Source organism: Protopterus annectens, chromosome 16.part0 (genome assembly GCF_019279795.1).
Source record: "Protopterus annectens isolate FY-2018-M chromosome 16.part0, PAN1.0, whole genome shotgun sequence".
In the NCBI taxonomy this organism is placed as follows: Eukaryota; Metazoa; Chordata; order Ceratodontiformes; family Protopteridae; genus Protopterus; species Protopterus annectens.
Genome location: NC_056750.1, coordinates 701,805,475 through 701,824,851, shown reverse-complemented (window position 1 = coordinate 701,824,851; position 19,377 = coordinate 701,805,475). Strand labels below are relative to the sequence as shown.

Here is a 19,377-nt window from a genome sequence, read left to right as displayed (position 1 = left end):
ACAATCTCAAAGAATTTCAGAGATAGAACCCTATACTGAAAGGGGCTAGTAAAAACTGTACATGCTCACTAGAAAGTGACAAGTTGTTAAGTTACATTTTGTTTGGTTTCTGTAACTGATGGGTATATGATTTCTACTCAGGGCTGAATATTGCAAAACATATGCAGAATATGTCTCTACTGAGTTTACATCAGTTATAAATGCTATGTATCTTTCACATAAAAGTGACACTTTCAGACACTGCAAATGTATCACCAAAATTCCATATAATTTCCATGGCAATATAACCACATTACTTTCAGAGCTGAGGTGTATTACAAGCCCTTATCTACAGAATGTCAATGATAGGAGCATGTACCTGAAAGCTCATGTATAATTCCCTGAAACACATATTAAGAATTGTCAAAGGGTGATTAATATAGTACCTCCTATGCATGATACAAAGACAGTCTTTCAAATGAGTTAAACAATAACGGTCTGACAAACAAGCAATAACGTCCTAAAGGGTAGGCTTTACTGGATAATAACATCTCAGATGGAGGGCCTCCATACCCCTGGAAGGGCCAACCCTAAAAGGAATTATTGCACTTTTGAAAATGGACTATCTGTTAAATTGTTTTGTTTGTTTTATTATTAGTATATGATTTTTTTACATTTGTAATGCAAAATAGTTTGTCTGCCTAATGTTTCAAAACTGCTATAGGCTTTGTAATTGCTGTTGGAGGGTGCATTTTAAATCCAAATTTAATTATGTCTGCACACACAAGAGTGTGAGTGTGCACATATGAACACACAGTCAATTGCACACACACACACACACACACACACATATATATATATATATCTGCAGACATTCATAAATACATGCAGAGGCAAATAGACAATCCCTCACACACATATAGAAACTCAAATGCACATACATAGATAGACAGATGGTTTACCTTTACATTGCCGAAAGCACATTCTACGAATGTGCACATACATGAACCATTTAGGCAAATTTTGTCCGACCGGCTTCTCTAAAGTGCAAAAAAACAGCGAATGTTGTGATTCCCGACTGCTCCACAGCTGAAATGAGTGCTACCATGGGTCAGAAAGAGGGCAAGAGTTTGCTATTCGGAACATCGGTGTTCGTGGTTTTGAGAAGTCACACTTTGCAGTTCACGGAAGCTGTGTCTGGGATGTGCTGTTTACAACATAAAGGTAAACCACACACACAGACACACACACAGACACACACACACACACACACACACACACACACACACACACACACACACACACACACACACACACACACACACACACACACACACACACACACACACACACACACACATAGAAATGAGCCCAGCAATTACAGAAACTTTCTTAATTGTGTGAAGCTCAGATGTCTCACTGTGAGCAAATAACTGAAAAATACATATAATACAAAGCACTGCAGCTCCCCTCCTCCCACAAGTGTCCTTGTTTTTGTGAAATCTTCCTGACTTTTCCTCATATTTTTGCTCTGTCCCTTGAAAAATGTAAGATTTTCTGAGAGTTCTCTGAGGATTACACTCGGGCAATAAAGCCGGACACCATGGTTTCATACTTTTTATTATTCAGTAAAAGCATAATGATTCAAAACATGTTGGTCCATTAACTTTTTTAAGTGACTTAGGCTAATATTTTAAAACTGTTGCCGATGTTAGGACTTTGTATTCCTATTATTGTTGTTTTTTCCAGAATGTGCACTTTCTCGCACAGACATGTACCCACACACAAATTGTGGCATTTCTGTTTAAAAAAGTGGCAGTTAAGTGAACATAGAAAGAAAGAAAGAAAGAAAAAAAAAAAAAAGAAAAATATAAAAAAAAAGCAAAAACAAATTATTCAAGTAACAAGAACTTGCTGTTTTACTTTCACAGGATAGGAAATGCAAACATACAATTAAAATTGCCAAAGCTTACCTCTTGTGTGTGAAACAAACTCTACTACTTTACAGCTTTGAAAACTTGAAGGAATGAATCAGACTTCTTTCTAAGACACAATCAAATCACAAGACATTCAAATAAACCCAAAATGCCATCAAATTAAATGTTATTGGATGCTTTGCTCCCCCCAATCTAACGAAAACCTTCAACAACCTCCACCCCAGAAATCCATCTTCTCTTTGAATTATACTCATGACTTCCAGTTACACACCACTGACTTTCAGACTCCAAGAAAACATGACAAGGATCTCCCCTTCACAAAACACTAGACCTGATGGACTTTTTCCAGTTTTTCCAAGGGACACTAGCTTTTTCATATCCCCACCACTTTATTATATGGCCTGCCTCTACCTTTACTAACACTGTTTTCCTGAATTACGAAAACAAGAAAGGGGCCACATTTTTTTTCCTCTCTGTGAGGAAAAAAAGTCTGCAACTACCAAATAATATTACTGGGGTATATTGTGACTTTTTGGAATTATATACCAAATTCCAAAATGTAACCTACCTGACAAGTATTTTGGGCAGTATACATTTTCAGTACTGAGCAAAGTCCAAAAATGTTGTACTAAAAAAATAACCAATCATATAAACATTTGGCTGCAACTTATTTATTTGAATTACCTTTTGCTCCATACACAACTCCACAGAATTAGATGGATATTTATTTATTTATTTACTTACTTACTTACTGGGAAAGTCAGAGTAGGTAGAAGCCCATTTTCAGTGGAGGTCTGGGGAGAAATGCTACAAATGATTACAAAACATTTTAAGAACAATAAAGTTATAATCTTCAAACAAAAACATCTGCAGTTAGACATAATATAAAAACGTTGGTTAAGAATCGATAAAAGGTGTATGACAATCATTTAATATTTAGAGAAATTTTAGACAGTAGAGAAATTAAAGGTAACTTAGTCTAATACAAATAGGAACTGCACTATGAAGTGAGGGAAAACAGGCTTATAGTATATTTAGAGAGAATAAGAAAATATGCTGTTTCCATTTTTTGTTGTTGTTTAATTGTTAGCATGTTTGAATCCATAAAATATATTTTCTGCTGACAGACTCATCTTTGATAATATCTGGCCACAGTTTCTACTACTGCATGTTAAGGATAGGGTTAGCATGCATTACTAAGGTGGTGCGGGGTGGTCAATACTGCCACTATTCAGATGAAATTGACATGAATGTGGTCAGGTTATGGGCAGTGCATCAGAAAAGGAAATGTGTTTCCTTTTCTGATGTACTGACTGTTGATGTATTGATTATTCAATAGAATGAATGCTTGACATGTTGTAGTGCACTTTTTTTGTGTGCCAGCTAAGTGACATGTCAACCATTATTAACATACCTACAAGAAAGGTCACACATCATTTACAAAGATTCTTTAAAGAACAGTGTTGCTTTATCTCAACTCTTTCAGAACTGTTTATTCTGATGAAATTTCTTTCTTTTCTGACACAGAACCAACCATGGGTGATGCTGAAATGTCTGAATTTGGAGTTGCTGCTTCTTACCTTCGCAAGTCTGACAAGGAGCGTCTAGAGGCACAAACACGCCCCTTTGATTTGAAGCGTGATGTTTTTGTGCCAGACCCGAAACAGGAGTTTATAAAGGCAAAAATCTTATCAAAAGATGGTGATATGGTTACAGCTGAAACAGAAGATGGAAAGGTATGTCATTTTTTTCACACTATTTTATTTATGTATTATTATAAAGGAATAATGACTATATGGACTTTTTGTTTAAAAAAAGGATTCCTTGTGATTATAAAAGGTTAATGTAATTACAGTCTGACAGACAAATTAATACTTCACTCAGTTCCAATAAATGTTTTCATACAGCAGATGTGTAGCATACTAGCTTTGTCTCTTAATAATATCATTTCATATTTTAATTTTTCAATACTTTTGGCTGGTTTTGAATATTCATTAATGTTTAAGCTTGTATACAGATTGACAGATACCACTTCTTATTTCTTCATTATCATAGGAGGTTACTAGGTTAATGGCTCTGGGGCTCTTACAAGCCTAGTAAGAGTTTATCCCCAAAAAATGAAACCGCAGTCAGCACCTGTTATTCCTGTCATTGAGGGACAAAGGTGGAATTCCTTGGACAAATTTATTTTTTTCCATCCACTCATAAAAGTTGTGCTTGAAGAGGGTCAGTGAGGTACTCTGACATGTATGAGAAATCTATTCCGGAAACAGGGCAGCCTCTGGGAGACAAACATCTCTTTCCAGCAGGTTTTTCTATGTTGCATATTAGATTTAGACCTTTCAAGTGGGTAATGCACGAGGAGTTAGACTTACAGATATGGAGTGTCTCTAGTAGTGCAGGGTCTGATATTGTCTTGTAGGCAAGACACAAATCACCTCAAAGCAATCTGTATGATACTGAGTAGAGTAATAGTGATTTGAGCCTGTCCACATAGGACAGATGTTGGAGGCCGTGGATTCTCTTGTGAGGTATTTCTGTGGCCTTTCCAGTTGGTGCAGGTGTTTGGAGAGGTACATACCAAACAGGGCATTATACTCAATTATAGGCCTAATGAAGGAGGAGTACAGAGAGGTAATAACCTCCTTTTTTTCTGGGTGAAATCCCTTTACTTATGAAATGAACCAAGTAAAAGGCTTTTCTGACCACTGCCGCTACATGATGGTCGAATGTGAGATTGTTGTCAACCTGAGTACCCAGGTCTCTCACCAGAGGTTGTGTGCTAAGGGGGTTGCCATTGATGCAGTAATCAGTAGGAGCCATGTTTTTGCCGAATGGTTTGATAATACATTTTTTTGTGTTTAACTTAAGGCCTAACTTTGGTACCAGTCATTTGTTGCTGTGAGACATACTTGCAGTCTGTTAACATCATTTGGGGAGTCAATGACAGCACCCACCTTACAGTCATCAGCAAACTTGGTCCTCTATTACTGCTTCATATACTGTTGTTGTCAGAATTAAACCCTTGAAATGAATCAAAACGTGAGTGGAACAGTCAGTTAATAACTGTACAGTATGATCCCTTCACAAATTAAGCATAGTATACATAACAATATTCTTTCAAAATGAGCAACAGTATGTTAATCTAGTGCTATGGTGCTTCTACAGGTTCTTCTTGCCTTTGATCTCTTTGAAATAACAAAATCATCTCTAAAAGTGAAAGAATAAGAAATATATATATTTTATATATATATATATATATATATATATATATATATATATGTGTGTGTGTGTGTGTGTGTGTATATATATATATATATATATATATATATATATATATATATATATATATATATAGTGTGTATAAAGCTGACTTCATACATGCATACACGCACACACACACACACACAAACACACACATATATATATATATATATATATATATATATATATATATATATATATATATATATATATATATATATATATATATATATATGTATGTATGTATGCCACAGCGGAACTCCGGTCCGGTAATGATTGGTAGTAGATTTTTACATACTGAGTTGCCAGCTCTGATGTAACACCTTCAACGAAGGTACGCCCATTCATGCATGTCTCCACACAGAAGACGCTTTAGCTGAGAATCGAACAGGACAACGTCTTACTGTGAGGCGACAACGCTACAGCAGCACCACCACCGCAGTGATATATATATATATATATATATATATATATTAGCTACAGATACAGGCTTATGTCAGAAGATTGAGTTTTTGGAAACTCTAACTTCAAATGGTTGAGACCATATGTTAGAAAAGTTGAACAAAATGAAACAAGAAAAATATACTTTTTGCAGGGGGGCAAGCCTTTCCTTTGGAGACAGAGATAATAAATCTGTAGCTTAGTCTGTTTTGGCTTGATATCTGACCGAGAATATGCACACTGTAGGATGCATTGCAGCTAATGGAGACTTTCTGGGAGACACAAAAGAGATGCTATAATTTCAAAAGGCAGCTTTCCTTTACATCAAGAATCAGAAGTTACCCTCTGTTACATAAAAAGGTTTCCCATCCAGGTGGCCATTGCAGCAACAGGTACTAAAAAGTGCAAAAATTCAAGTATGCTACATACCATGTGGTATATCTAGAAGCTTTTTTGGCAACAAAACAGGTTAAGCTATATATTCAGTATCTCTGTCTCCAAAGGCAAGACTGACATACAGACAGGCAGACACACACATACACAAAAAATTTGGATACAGTAATTGAACAGATATTGTCTGACTTACTTAAATGTCATTCATGTTGAATTATGCAACTTCCAAAACAGTAGAAGTTAACTTTTAATAGTTCAGAGTCTTGAGCAATAGTTAAATGATATGCACATGACAGCTGTGATATGTAAATCCAGTAACCTGTCTGTGAAACTGTACATATTGTTACAGCCTTGCAGGTCCCATTCCTTAATTCTGATCTTCATTTGTTTACCTGCTTCCCAGACTTAAACATGAACATTAGTTTATGTACATTACTGCTCCTGAGACGAATAGTAAATCATATATCCTCCCCAAAAGCTCCTCGAAGTTAATGGTTCAATAAGAAGTAAAAAATGGTCAAGCCTTTAACTCATAACTCCCACCCTCCCTAAGTATAGAGAAAGTAAGTCCGGGCAGTGATCTAAATGACCTAGGGTCAGTTAGCACAAGAGTGCTGGAGAGAGTGGGTTAGGGAGGATAGGAGTGTGTGACTATTGTTGACTCACCCAAGCTGTGTCTCATCATTGATATGACACCAGATGGGTGAACTAGGTTGCATCCAGACAGCATGAGCCTGCTGAACACACACCTGTTGTAAATTTCAAGTGGACAGAATTTTCCAGAACTTCCTTGATTTTGTTACATATTTTTGCTATATCTCTCATTAATTTTTTTCCTGATTTTACAGTAAATTACTAAGGATTACAGTCAATCAATAATGCCAGCAACTGGAATTTCATGCTTATTATTGTTCAAAATGCATGTTGATACACAATCTGTTGTTCTATTAACTTTTAAAGTGAATTAGAGTAATATTTAAAAAGTGTCCCTGCATTATTTCTGGCTCTGTCTGGAAAGCTTAAGCAAAGAAATCAAAAGGTATATAACTTGAGCTGACTGGCAGAATTAAATTTTAAAATAATAAAAAACACTGTTTGTTATTGTTCTTGGTGAGTGGGAAGCTGATAAATTACAATATTCATATTTAGGCACAGATTTTTCTCCCTGGATATAGGTTATAATCACAGTATTATATTGTGTATATGTATCCCTTGCCCAGTCAGCTTGAATTTCTAATAAGATAAAGTTAAGAGTATCATCTACAGCTGTCTTCTAATTTCGAATGGACAGCACATAACTCTATTAACTTTTTTTTTCTTTTTACAGACAGTAACTGTCAAAGACAGTCTAGTTGTTCAGCAGAATCCACCAAAGTTCGACAAGATTGAGGACATGGCCATGTTAACTTTCTTGCATGAGCCGGCTGTGCTGTATAACCTCAAAGAGCGTTATTCAGCATGGATGATTTACGTAAGTATTCAAAGATGTTACTTACTATTTGCAAGTAAATAAAGTATACTTTCAATACATGTATAACCAGGATGTACTAATGCTAGAATGGAAACAGTTCATATTGAGGCTCATATAAATATATTAATAAAAGTGGGTCGATATTAGACCATCGAAAATTCAGTTCAACGAACAGCATTTTCGTCGAACTGTTCATAATGAGATTGCGGTACAGTGAAGATCAGAAAATTTGCCCTTTCCTCACTGTAGTGTGATCTCGGAGTTGGTATATATAATTAACAGGGTGGGGTGGGGAGCACACCCCCCCCCCCACAAGAGTGGCATTTCCAATGAAATGCTGTTTGTTGAAGTGGGTTTTCACTGATTTAATATAGATCCATAAAATTAGAGATCCATAATTATTGGCAGGACTTCTGCCCATTTGTTGAGATTGTTGGAAATTGTATATGCTCTTTTATGTAATACCAATGGAGGTTCCAGGGAGGTATAAAAGTGATTAGATTTGGTAGTAGTGTTGGTAAATTAAAGGATATGCTTACCTGTATACTGGAAGCAGCCACTGAAGTATACCTCAATACATATGAAATGCAATATTCATGAGAAAGAGTATGCTTTTTTGTCAGGCTGATGATAACTGCTTGAGTCCTGATAAAAAGAGAAAAACAGCTTGCATAACAGTAAACATTAGCAATCTTTGTAAATTACCATGGTGCCAGTTAAAAACATGACTTGAGAAGTAAAAAAATCTGAAATAAGGTGAATTCTGAAATACCTTTCCCCTTTCTTTATCCTATCTGCTCTCAATGGAGGAAACTGGGAATTAAACATTATGCTACAGAAAGCTGCTGTGTTGCTTTACATAGCACTGGATAATGCTGATTTGCTAAAATGGTTAAAGGCAGTTGCTCAAAACTTAATTCAGCACATCATGTCTAGGACACCACTTCTCAAGGCAACTACTTTAGGAATACAGTTAAATAAAATACTAGCCCAAAATGCTAAAGCACTATTTTTTTGGGGGGGGGGTTAGGTTTACCTTCCATGCTACCCATGTAAGGGATTGCACCCTTGCAACTTTTGATGTTACTATTATGAATTCCAAGCTTGCCATATATCAGAGAAATGAAAATACTTACATTTTTTGATAAAACCATATATTGTCCTTTCTCTAAAAGGTCTTCTTTTGGTTTTCCCCAGGTCCTGTTTAAGCACACCATGCTTTAGTGAATTTTGATCATTATAATGGGATTGTATTGTCACAGTTAATAGTATGATATGCATTGTTCAATGCACATGTTTCAGGCCTAATAAGAGTGATGGAAGACAGGATTTAACTTTTGTGGACAACATCCGAATAGAGTAACTGTACAGGATGCAAGAAAGTGCATTAACAGATGCTTGTACAGACTAACGCCATAGCCACAAAAATTGTAGTCAGAGTCAACAGAGAAAAATGATAAATCCTTGATAGGGACATAAATGTCCAGAAACAAGGTGCGCAGCAGATTAATGGAGGTTACTGGCATGAGAACAACAGGAAAATGGTATAGATAAATTAAATCAATGGAATAATTATGTGCATAAAGCTAAATATAGCATATGATAACTGTGAGCTACAAAGCATAGTCCTTGTTTGATATAAATCACCAGGAGCAATACAAAAGAGTAGATGCAAGGCCAAATGGACTGTTGGAATATATAGTATGAGGAACTGCCATTACAGGAATAGAATATGGGAATATTATCACTTGCAGAATATAGGGTGCAGAAGTTTAAATATATTAAGAAATATTACCTTCAAGTCATATGGCACACATTTCTTATAGAAGGCAATCTGAATAAACACTTAACAGAGACTAGAAGCTCACTGACAGTGTCTGCCTTATCTACAGGGCATTCTGTTAGACATTAATACATTACACCACTGTTTTGGATGGTGGTGAAACCTATCCCAGAATACTGCCTATATTTCTGGAGACATTGCAGGCAGCAGGGCAAGGCTATCATAGAAAGGATACAAAAGCATACCAAGAATAGTAAGCACACTGGAGGGAGAGACATATCAGGAATTGTTTATACAGATAGAGCTATATAAACTAGAAACAAAAAGGGAAATTGAGGTATGACATGGGGTCACAAGATCTTCTCTGTCAAATGTTGGGCATAAAAAGACATGGCAGGTTGAAAGTAACAGATCAGCATGGAATTAAGCAAGTACTTTTTCACAGACATAGTGGGATTTTGCTAAATGAGAAAGACACTAGGAAAGGGTCCATGGCAGAGTGGAAGTAGCAGAAATGGACAGTCTTAATACAGCCTTGATCTCCTAGGTTCTGTGACTTACACACATGACTGTTCTGGAAAATACGGGGTTCCTATAAGTAGTAGAAAACATTAACGACAGAAGGAACTATAATAATCTAGAAAGCTACTGTTGTTCACCTTATAAAGTTTTGGAATCCTTTGTTCTGTTCAATGCTCTTACAAAATAATGTTACTGAGAAGAAGATGGAATGATCCACATATGGATTAACTGAGGTCTTATAAGAGGAAGAGATGTTATTGTTTTTCTTGTTACTTGTCCAGGTCCCATTCCTTAAGTCTGATCTATAGATTCAGTATCTCTGATTTGGTAGTAGTGTTGGTATTACCTGACTTAATACTTAATATAGGACATCACTTATAAGGTACCTTATGACAGACACTGGCTGACTGTATATGTTGCTTGAGTACACTATAGATTATTTAGACAATAAATCATGAAAGGACATATGTTGTTGTATTACAGACTGGATGACACAGTGGTGCAGTGGTTAACGTTGTCACCTCACAGCAAGAGGTTTTCCTGTTTGATTCTCAGCTGGGGTGCCTTCTGTGCAGTGTGTGCTCATCCTCCCTGCATTCATGTGTGTTTTCACTGGTTGTTCCGGTTTCTTCCCACATTACAAAGACATGCATTTGGAGCGTTTACTAAGATGACAAGGTTCTTGGCCAGCAGTTGGGAGCTTAGCAGAGATTAGGAAAACAAAATATTAAAACTGATTTGTCTATATTAGCACAATATCTATGCGAGAGAGATGTTTGTTTTAAAAAAAATAATACTGAAAATAATAATAATACTAATAATAATGTCTAGGTCATAATGCTATGTTATAAAAAGTAGGTACTGCACAGGAATAAGATATTAGCTTTCAGTACATGGATGCCTCTAAACTTGGAATCTGGATATGTGTAAACAGGATAGACTATTAGCATACAAATGCAGCACAGCCCTAATGCATCTACACTTTTAGCAACATGCTAGTTGACTTTTTAATAAAGATTATTTATTTCTCATGGATTTGTTGAACTCCTCAGAGATGTTAACAGCCCCTCTGTTGAAATACCTATCATCGATATCACGTTTGGTCTGTAATTAATATTTTTTACTTTATACTGACTATGTAGTTAGTGCATAATTTACTAAAGCTTGTGTACAGTAAGAGGTAAAGCAGAGTGGTTAGGTCTACAGAAATTGATGAAATTACAGAATAATGAACAACCACAGATTGTCTTCCTGCTCAAGTACCTGACTTAATACTTTATCACTGGATGTTGCCATGCCTCAGGTGTAATGTGAGGCAGCAGATGAAGCCAAGTACCTTGCACACCTACACCATGGAAATACTCTACAGGAAGCACTCACTGCAGTGCACAAGATTATGCTGAGCACACACATAAGGTTCACTCTGATCAAGAAGTGATTCATGGAAGATGCTACCAGAATTGGTGGTAGAAAGGGACACTGTGGAACAAGTGGAGAAAAAGTGTGGGTATAGAATGTTAAAATCACTAAAAGGGCAGTCTAAAGTCGCTGTCACTTTATGGCATCAAACAAATGAAATGTAATACTGTAGTATAGTATAATATAGTATAGTAGAGTATTGTACGGTATAGGTTAATATAGTATGGTATAGGTTAGCATAGCAGTGGATGTTACATTATAATATAGTATATCGGCAAAATGATTTTTACTCACTCTGAAACTAACTCATATTCATTAGTTTTCAAAAAAATCCTGTTTTCCTCATGGTAATACTTTTTATAACAGCCAGCATTGAACTACACCTGACAAACCAAGGACCTTAGGAGCTTTTCTTGTTCAGCACTGGGCCTCAGTACTGAGATAGACAGACAGAGCAAACTCATTACCAGATACTGCCTTTTGTATTCTTGCATATTAGTTCTTATTCAGACTCTTACTGTTGTTTGCATGTTGAAATCAAAGACTGCAGACCCTAACGGCTGCATTTTTATATCCAAAATTAATTATGCCTACCAGAGACGATAGCAAACGTAAATGAGGCTCTGTTCAGATTTTTTCCAAGATCTGATAATGAAACATTGCTGTGTTTATTGTCAAGTGTGCAACATATTGCTTATCAGAATAATGTGGTCACTAATGATGTCCCTTCATTTTCTTAAGACCTATTCAGGGCTGTTCTGCGTGACTGTGAACCCGTACAAGTGGCTACCAGTGTATAATCCTGAGGTAGTCGGTGCCTATCGTGGTAAGAAGAGATCAGAGGCTCCTCCCCACATTTTCTCCATCTCTGATAATTCATACCAGTACATGTTAACAGGTAATGTGTTTTAGGAGAATAAGTAACTAAAGGTTGATTAACTCTTATCATACCAGCAGTCATAATTTGTTTACACTGGCTATTTATAGCTTATAAAATATCCTTTTTAGCGTTCCCTACACCAGCTCTTTTGAATTATTGATATAATACTTGCAGATATAAATTGTTGTTTATCATCTGGCTCATTTCAAACCAAACCAACTATATATTTACATGATAAATTAAGAATCTGTTGTGCAACTGGAATAACTTAACTGATTACCATTTTACTTTGTCTCTAGTTTTAACAAAAGCTCTACTCTGTCATAGTATCCCTGCAAGCTGGTGAATGCAGGAATGTTGTCATGAGTATTTCCAAACTGAGGGTGTATTAAATGCAATGAACTTTTGTAAGTGAAACAAATGCCTTTGTGTTCTCTTCATGCATTCTGTCATCCGTTTTTGTTTATATTCTATCTAATTAGGCTGCGACTGGAAGTGAAAAGGGGTCCATATGGTCTAGCCCACTTCCCTGTAAAATAAAATAAAAATAATTTTCAGTATTAATAACTTTATTCAAGTGGGAAAGCAAATTCATGAGGGTGAGGGAAAAAAAAAAGATAAAATTTAGTACTTCTAACTTTTATATTTCCAAATATATTGAAAGCAGTAATGTGGCATGCCTAGAAATTAAAATTCATAGCCAATTATTACCCAGGGTCAGTATATTAAGCAGTTATCTTTTGCCATACATTATCACATGTGAATAACTGATTGTTCTAACCACAATTTGTATGCATTCTTGTTGAAGAGGTGTCTTGTCGTTCTTGATAACATTTGCAAGCGGAAAGTAGATAGTAGTAAGTGAAAAACACATTTTTTTCAGTAGCTGACAGGTACTAATTTTTATATTGTAAACCTGCATTACAGGTCATGAGTGTTTACCTCTCTCTAAGACATAAAGCAAAGATTGATAGATACATAGATATGTTGATACACATACAAACTGATGCACAAACCTTTTGAACTCTGACTTCAATCTTTGTGAAGTTGCTTGAGATTTTATAAAATCTTAATGCTTCAAACTTAAAATAGAACTGGAATGGTGAAGCATGGATGAGATAGCTCCCTTCGGTAACTCATTGCAAACGTTTTCTCTATCCCAGTTCTTGTAAATGAAGCCCATGTTACTGAACATTGCTTCTTGTTTGCACCATCCTTGTGTGTTAAACTTAAAGAGCAATCTTCTTGGAGATGTGCCATAAAATTACTCTGAAAAGTACCAGACTCTGAGTGCTAAAAAGTTTAGTAAAGTGTATTTAATTCATTAGTGAAATATACAAAATGTAATCTTGCTTTCTGATTTTATTTGCAGACAGAGAAAATCAGTCTATCTTAATCACGTAAGTTAAATTTTAGCTATTGCTTCACATTTAATGGTTATTTTTTTACTAAACATTTTTAAAAGAAAATTTAAATCTTTATTATTTAACCTTTCTGCAGTGGAGAATCTGGTGCTGGAAAGACTGTCAACACCAAGAGGGTCATTCAGTATTTTGCAGTCATTGCAGCCATCGGTGACCGCAAGAAGGAAACAGCGCCTACTGGCAAGGTATTTGGATTCTTCTCATTACCTCAGAATTCTAAAGGGAAGTATTGTGGCCACTGAGAGGATATATCTCAAGAAATGTAAGAGAGGGATCCAATTTGGAGCTCCAATCAGCTCAGAAGAAGCAGGTTTATTTCAGAGTTTTGTGAGTTTAGTGTGGAAATGGTAATCCACTAAAAAACTTCTACAATTCCTGAAAAAATTCCAGAAAAGTTAACCAATGTAAGACAAATAACCAAATTAAAAAGAAAAATACATTTTTACATGACCTCCAGCTGTTCACACCCAAATGTTGACAAGACAACCAAAATTAGAAATGTTTGTTAGCTCTCCCTACCAAAAATTTTCACATTACCAAATGTTTTTGTGGGGACTCTGAATCTTTATGGAAATCAACCTCAGAGTTATGAAGAGATACTAAGGTTGGTCCACAAGGCCTTTTAAACAGTTTGCCTCCATATCTCCCAGAACTTTGCAAGCTAATAAGTAGATCTTAAAGTGACTGCATCAATTAGTTGGCAGATATACCATGTTTTGGTGAATTGGTGCAAAATAACCTAGAAGTGGAAGCTTAATTTGGATTTTTGCAAGTTAAAGAATGGTACACAAGCTTTGCTAAATTATGCACTAACTACATAGTTAGTATAAAGTAAAAAATATTAATTACAGACCAAACGTGATATCGATGATAGGTATTTCAACAGAGGGGCTGTTAACATCTCTGAGGAGTTCAAGAAATCCATGAGAAATAAATAATCCTTATTAAAAAATCAACTAGCATTTTGGAAAATAGAATACCATGAAGAGATACATATCTATGCAATGTCCATTTGTGGTTTCTGGTACATTGCTTCTGTATCTCTTTCTGGATATCATAGCATCTTCCATGTTCTCTGTTTTTTTTATTTGTATTATGCTCAGGCTGTTTTCCCTCTTCCTATTGGTAGTATTCCCTGTAAAGCAGGCCGCTGTCACATATAGTATACAAATACTTAGACAGATGCACAGACTCTCTCAGACTCATGGATCCATAGTGCTTAAACTAAATGCAGGTCAAAGATATGTTCTTCAAAGAAAGAAATTCAGAGCTGATTTCTGATCTGTCCACAATCTGCCATTCTCTGTATGGTACATCCATAAAGAACATATTTTGATTACAGGAAATAAACTAGAATTTCATCTTCTGATTACAGGAAATAAACTAGAATTTCCTGCATGTGGGGATTGTGTGTATGTGGGAGGGGGACCTCCTTTGCTACCTATGTCAATCCGGAGGAACAAAAGAATGATTCGAAGGACGCACACTTGATAGTGTTATTTCAATGAGCTGGCAATATATGAAATTCTGATTAAATGAATAGTATAAGCTTACATTTCATTAAATTACAGAGGAACCTGGGAAAAGTGGAAGACAACAAGGACAGAAGAGACAATATATTTTCATTTAGTTGTATATTTATATAGGCTGCATAATTCTGCTGTCTTTTTTCCATCTTTACAAGTTTATATGTTTTCCTTGCAGTTTTCAAAGAGCAAGTATCAATCTAAGCTGTCAAAAATGTACTTCCTGCAAAGAAACGAGAAATAAAAGCACAAGTAAGATCTAACAAATGCTTCATTTCTTCTTTCACCGTAGGGTACCCTGGAAGATCAAATCATTCAGGCTAACCCAGCTCTAGAAGCCTTTGGCAATGCCAAGACTTTGAGAAATGACAACTCATCACGCTTTGTAAGTTTAATAATAGTATTCTTGTCTTAGTACCTAGATTTGGTTTAATGATCCATGAATTCTGTAACCTGTATCTTCAACTTTATAACCCCCCAGGGTAAATTTATCAGAATACACTTTGGTGCAACAGGAAAGTTGGCCTCTGCAGATATTGAAACCTGTAAGTAAGAAAATATAATGAAGATAATTCATTCCCCACTAACAAACTTGCTTATGATTAACACTAAAGTTGCGTCACAACATTTTAATTGTTACATTTGATATGGTTGCAAATCCATATTTTCTTCATTTCATAGAACTAACAAATTCTAGTACCCTGCTCCCCCAAAATAAGAAACTAAAAGATAAAATTCTGACATTTGCAGCACACATTCCACATTTTTTAAAAGCATCTAAAGAAATTAAAGTCCAGTTGATACATTTAATGCCTGTTTCATGAAGATACATTTATCAAGCTAAGGTTTTTCTAACATAGTAAAGCCTGTATTATATACCCTTATGAAACAATGAAAAGGTATATACAGGTCTCCTCTGCAGTTTTGGACAGCTCTGAATCTTTTCAGGAATAATTAATTGACATACATTTTCTAGACGTTTTGCTTTCGTGATTGCTGATAATATAAAATAACATTAACTGTTCTTTTTCCCAACTTCCTACAGACCTGCTGGAGAAATCTCGTGTTATCTTCCAGCTAAAGTCTGAGAGAGATTACCATATTTTCTACCAAATTCTGTCCAACAAGAAACCAGAGCTTCTAGGTATGTACTTATCTTGATATTGTAATTTGCCAGTGAAATATTACTTGTTTCTATGAACCTTGACTTACCTTGGCTTAAAAGAGGGAACCAGGTAGCTATATGCTAAAAGCGTAGATGCATTAGGGCTGTGCTGCATTTGTATGCTAACAGTCTGTCCTGTTCACACATATCCAGATTCCAAGTTTAGAGGCATCCATGCACTGAAAGCTAGTATCTTATTCCTGTGAAGGTGCTGCATTTGTATGCTAACAGTCTGTCCTGTTCACACATATCCAGATTCCAAGTTTAGAGGCATCCATGCACTGAAAGCTAGTATCTTATTCCTGTGAAGTACCTACTTTTTATAACATAGCATTATGACCTAGACATTATTATTAGTATTATTATTATTGTCAGTATTATTTTTTTAAACAAACATTTCTCTCACATAGATATTGTGATAATACAGACAAATCAGTTTTAATATTTTGTTTTCCTACTCTGCTAAGCTAATCTCCCAACAGCTGGCCAAGAACCTTGTCATCTAAGTATTCAGGCTGGCTTGCAACATTTGTTGCATCTTTATTTTCCTTATTTTGTTATGTGCATCACATATTCAAGTATCTGAGCTGTTTTCATTGGTATATTTTAAAGTGCCTCTTTTTTGCCAGTGGAAAGGCATAATTGTGTATTAACAGGCATCAATAACTTATCATCTCGTAATGCAGTTCTGTTGTTAGTCCAAAAGAACTGCATTGTAAAATCTGTATTGGCTCAGTAAAAGGTACCATATTGCATCTGTTTTCCAGTGTTTTCATACATTTAAAGTAGCAGTGACTTGAACAGAGTATAAACAGTGATCCATTCTGCATTCCATTGTAGCAAAGTCTAGCCTGGGGTAGTCCAAAACTGGGTGCAGAGACAGCCCTTGGCAGATGAAGCATAATTCAAAGTACTGAACTCTCTGTATCATTCTGAGGTCATGCACATCTTTGTTTGAGTAGTAAAACAATCACTGCTCATCTGCCTCCTTGAAATTTACACATGCATACACATACACACAACTGCAAGTTACTTGTTATAGTTTATTTTGTCAATGATAATTAATAATAACTAATAAATAGGGAAAATTATTCTAGTAATGTCTTTCGGCTTTTCCCGGTTAGGGGTCACCACAACAGAACTCCAGTCTGCTAATGACTGGCAGTGGATTCTTACGGTGCCAAGTAGCCAGCCCAACCTTCAAAGAAGGCACACCCATTCACGCACGCACCTACCTGCATGTCTTTAAATGTCACTCGACCATGGGGAAAACATGCAGACTCCACACAAAAGGCGCACCAGCCGAAAATTAAATGGGAGAAACCCTTGCTGTGAGGCAACAAAGCTAACCGCTGCACCACCGTGGCCTTAGTAATAAGGAAAATTATTCTAAAATATAATATTAACATAGTATAAGGAAAACTATTGTAATCTAAATTACTATATTAATATTGCAGTCTATGACAGACAGTAGATTGTGAGAAATTCATAATCTGGGTACTTCTCAGAGTTGTCATACATTAAACATTGCACTCTGATTTCAGTACTCTGAAATGAATACCACTAGAATCCAGAATTAGTTGTCTGTGTCTTGCTTGGCCTTGCATTCAGAATGCTGATGAATCGACAACATTGCTTCCTTTCCAGAATGAGGAATTGAGAACATTACTTCCTTTCCAGAATGCTGATGAATTGAGGAAAATGATTCCCTTCCATAATGCTGATGAACTGAGAACACTACTTCCCTTCCTTATCCGTCTTTGCTTGCCATCATTAGATCTCTGGTCTAGAAATGCCACTGGGATAAAGTTGCCACATACATTGCATAAGTGGGGTGACAAAGCTTTCATAACTTTCATCCCCTGAATGTGGGAGTCTGTCCCTCTCACAGTGATGACAGTAATTCTCTATCTGACTTAAAAAAATAAAATTAAAGGCCACTGTCTCAGTTTTGTCTCTGTCAGAACTGTGAACTAAGTTAAAAGTACCCTCACCATAATTGTTTTATCATTTTTGACACACGTACCCTCAGCTATCTAGCTTTCCTCCCTATTGTCACAAGCTATTACCCCTTATCCTTTTGCCAATTGTTAGCTGACAAGGTAGTGGACGCAAAAGCAAATTAGCTTATGGCAATCAACCTGCAGAGCTCAGGACTAGTGCAGAAGAACTGTTTAGTTGCATTTCCACCCTTAAAGTAGAGTGCACAAGCACTCCTTAATAAGCAAAATACATCTTAGGGTCTGTTACATTGATGATGCAGTAACTGTCCCACTACCATCTCTTATCATCTCCTTCCCCACCATGAATGGGTGAGTCAATATCAATTATTCACTTCCACACCTCCAGCAGCCAGGCTTGTTATTCAAACATGAGTACTTGTGACTGCAGTCAGGACTCCTTTCTTCTGTGCCACAGAAATTTTAAGTACTCCCATAGTATGACTTGGAGTATTCTTAAGTATATCAATACCTGCCTTTATTATCCCTGAATACCCTGTCTTCTGGGGCTCCTTCACCTAACTATGTTCATTACAGTTACCAAGTACAAGTCTACCTAGCAATGTTGTGTTATGTATTCAGATGAAGAAGAAACTATTAGACTGGGGCATGTTAAGTCTGTGTCACATTTTGACAGATACATACCTTGCACCAAGTTAATGTCCATTGTGGTATATATTTTTAGATATATCCATATCCTATTTCTCTTTATTTTAACTTAGATTTTTAGTCTGATAAATATATGAGTAAAGTTTATTGGGTATAAAAAAGATTAAAGTAACAATTACTAATCTAACACAAATTATATAATTATACATGTAATATGTGATATTCTATGTAACACTGCAATATTACTTTTTACTGAAGATTTAGTTGTTGCGTTTCCTTGGAGAAACTGCCACAGTATAGTTGTATTTACCCAGTACACAAAAATAAATAAAAACCTAAATATAGATTAGAAATTAATAGTTTAGTTATGTGTTTTGTTAAAAATGCAATCTTAGAATTTATCAATATCCTTTTATTACTCTGTTAGTGCAGCTGCGGTGGTGCAGCGGTTAGTGTTGCCACCTCACAGCAAGAGGTTCTCTTGTTCGATCCTCAGCTGGGGTGCCTTCTGTGCGGAGTTTGCATGTCCTCCCTGTGGTCATGTGGGTTTCTTCTGGGTGGTCT

The 19,377-nt window shown here is 35.9% G+C and overlaps 2 protein-coding genes across 4 annotated transcripts in view; one reads left to right on the top strand and one right to left on the bottom strand.

Annotated features, from left to right (window-relative positions):
• LOC122790335 (zinc finger protein 239-like) overlaps nt 1–19,377 on the bottom strand; it is a 1,358,627-nt gene that overhangs the window by 123,107 nt on the left and 1,216,143 nt on the right. The gene's annotated exons all lie outside the window — the stretch shown is intronic.
• Nucleotides 1–19,377, top strand: part of LOC122790332 (myosin-7) — a 96,664-nt gene that overhangs the window by 2,976 nt on the left and 74,311 nt on the right. The window contains exons 2-9 of the mRNA XM_044057852.1: nt 3,444–3,652; nt 7,342–7,485; nt 11,951–12,107; nt 13,462–13,489; nt 13,590–13,698; nt 15,332–15,424; nt 15,521–15,584; nt 16,085–16,183. Coding sequence (XP_043913787.1) covers nt 3,452–3,652; nt 7,342–7,485; nt 11,951–12,107; nt 13,462–13,489; nt 13,590–13,698; nt 15,332–15,424; nt 15,521–15,584; nt 16,085–16,183 — 895 coding nt within the window. The 5' untranslated portion in view covers nt 3,444–3,451. The remainder of the gene's footprint in view (nt 1–3,443; nt 3,653–7,341; nt 7,486–11,950; nt 12,108–13,461; nt 13,490–13,589; nt 13,699–15,331; nt 15,425–15,520; nt 15,585–16,084; nt 16,184–19,377) is intronic.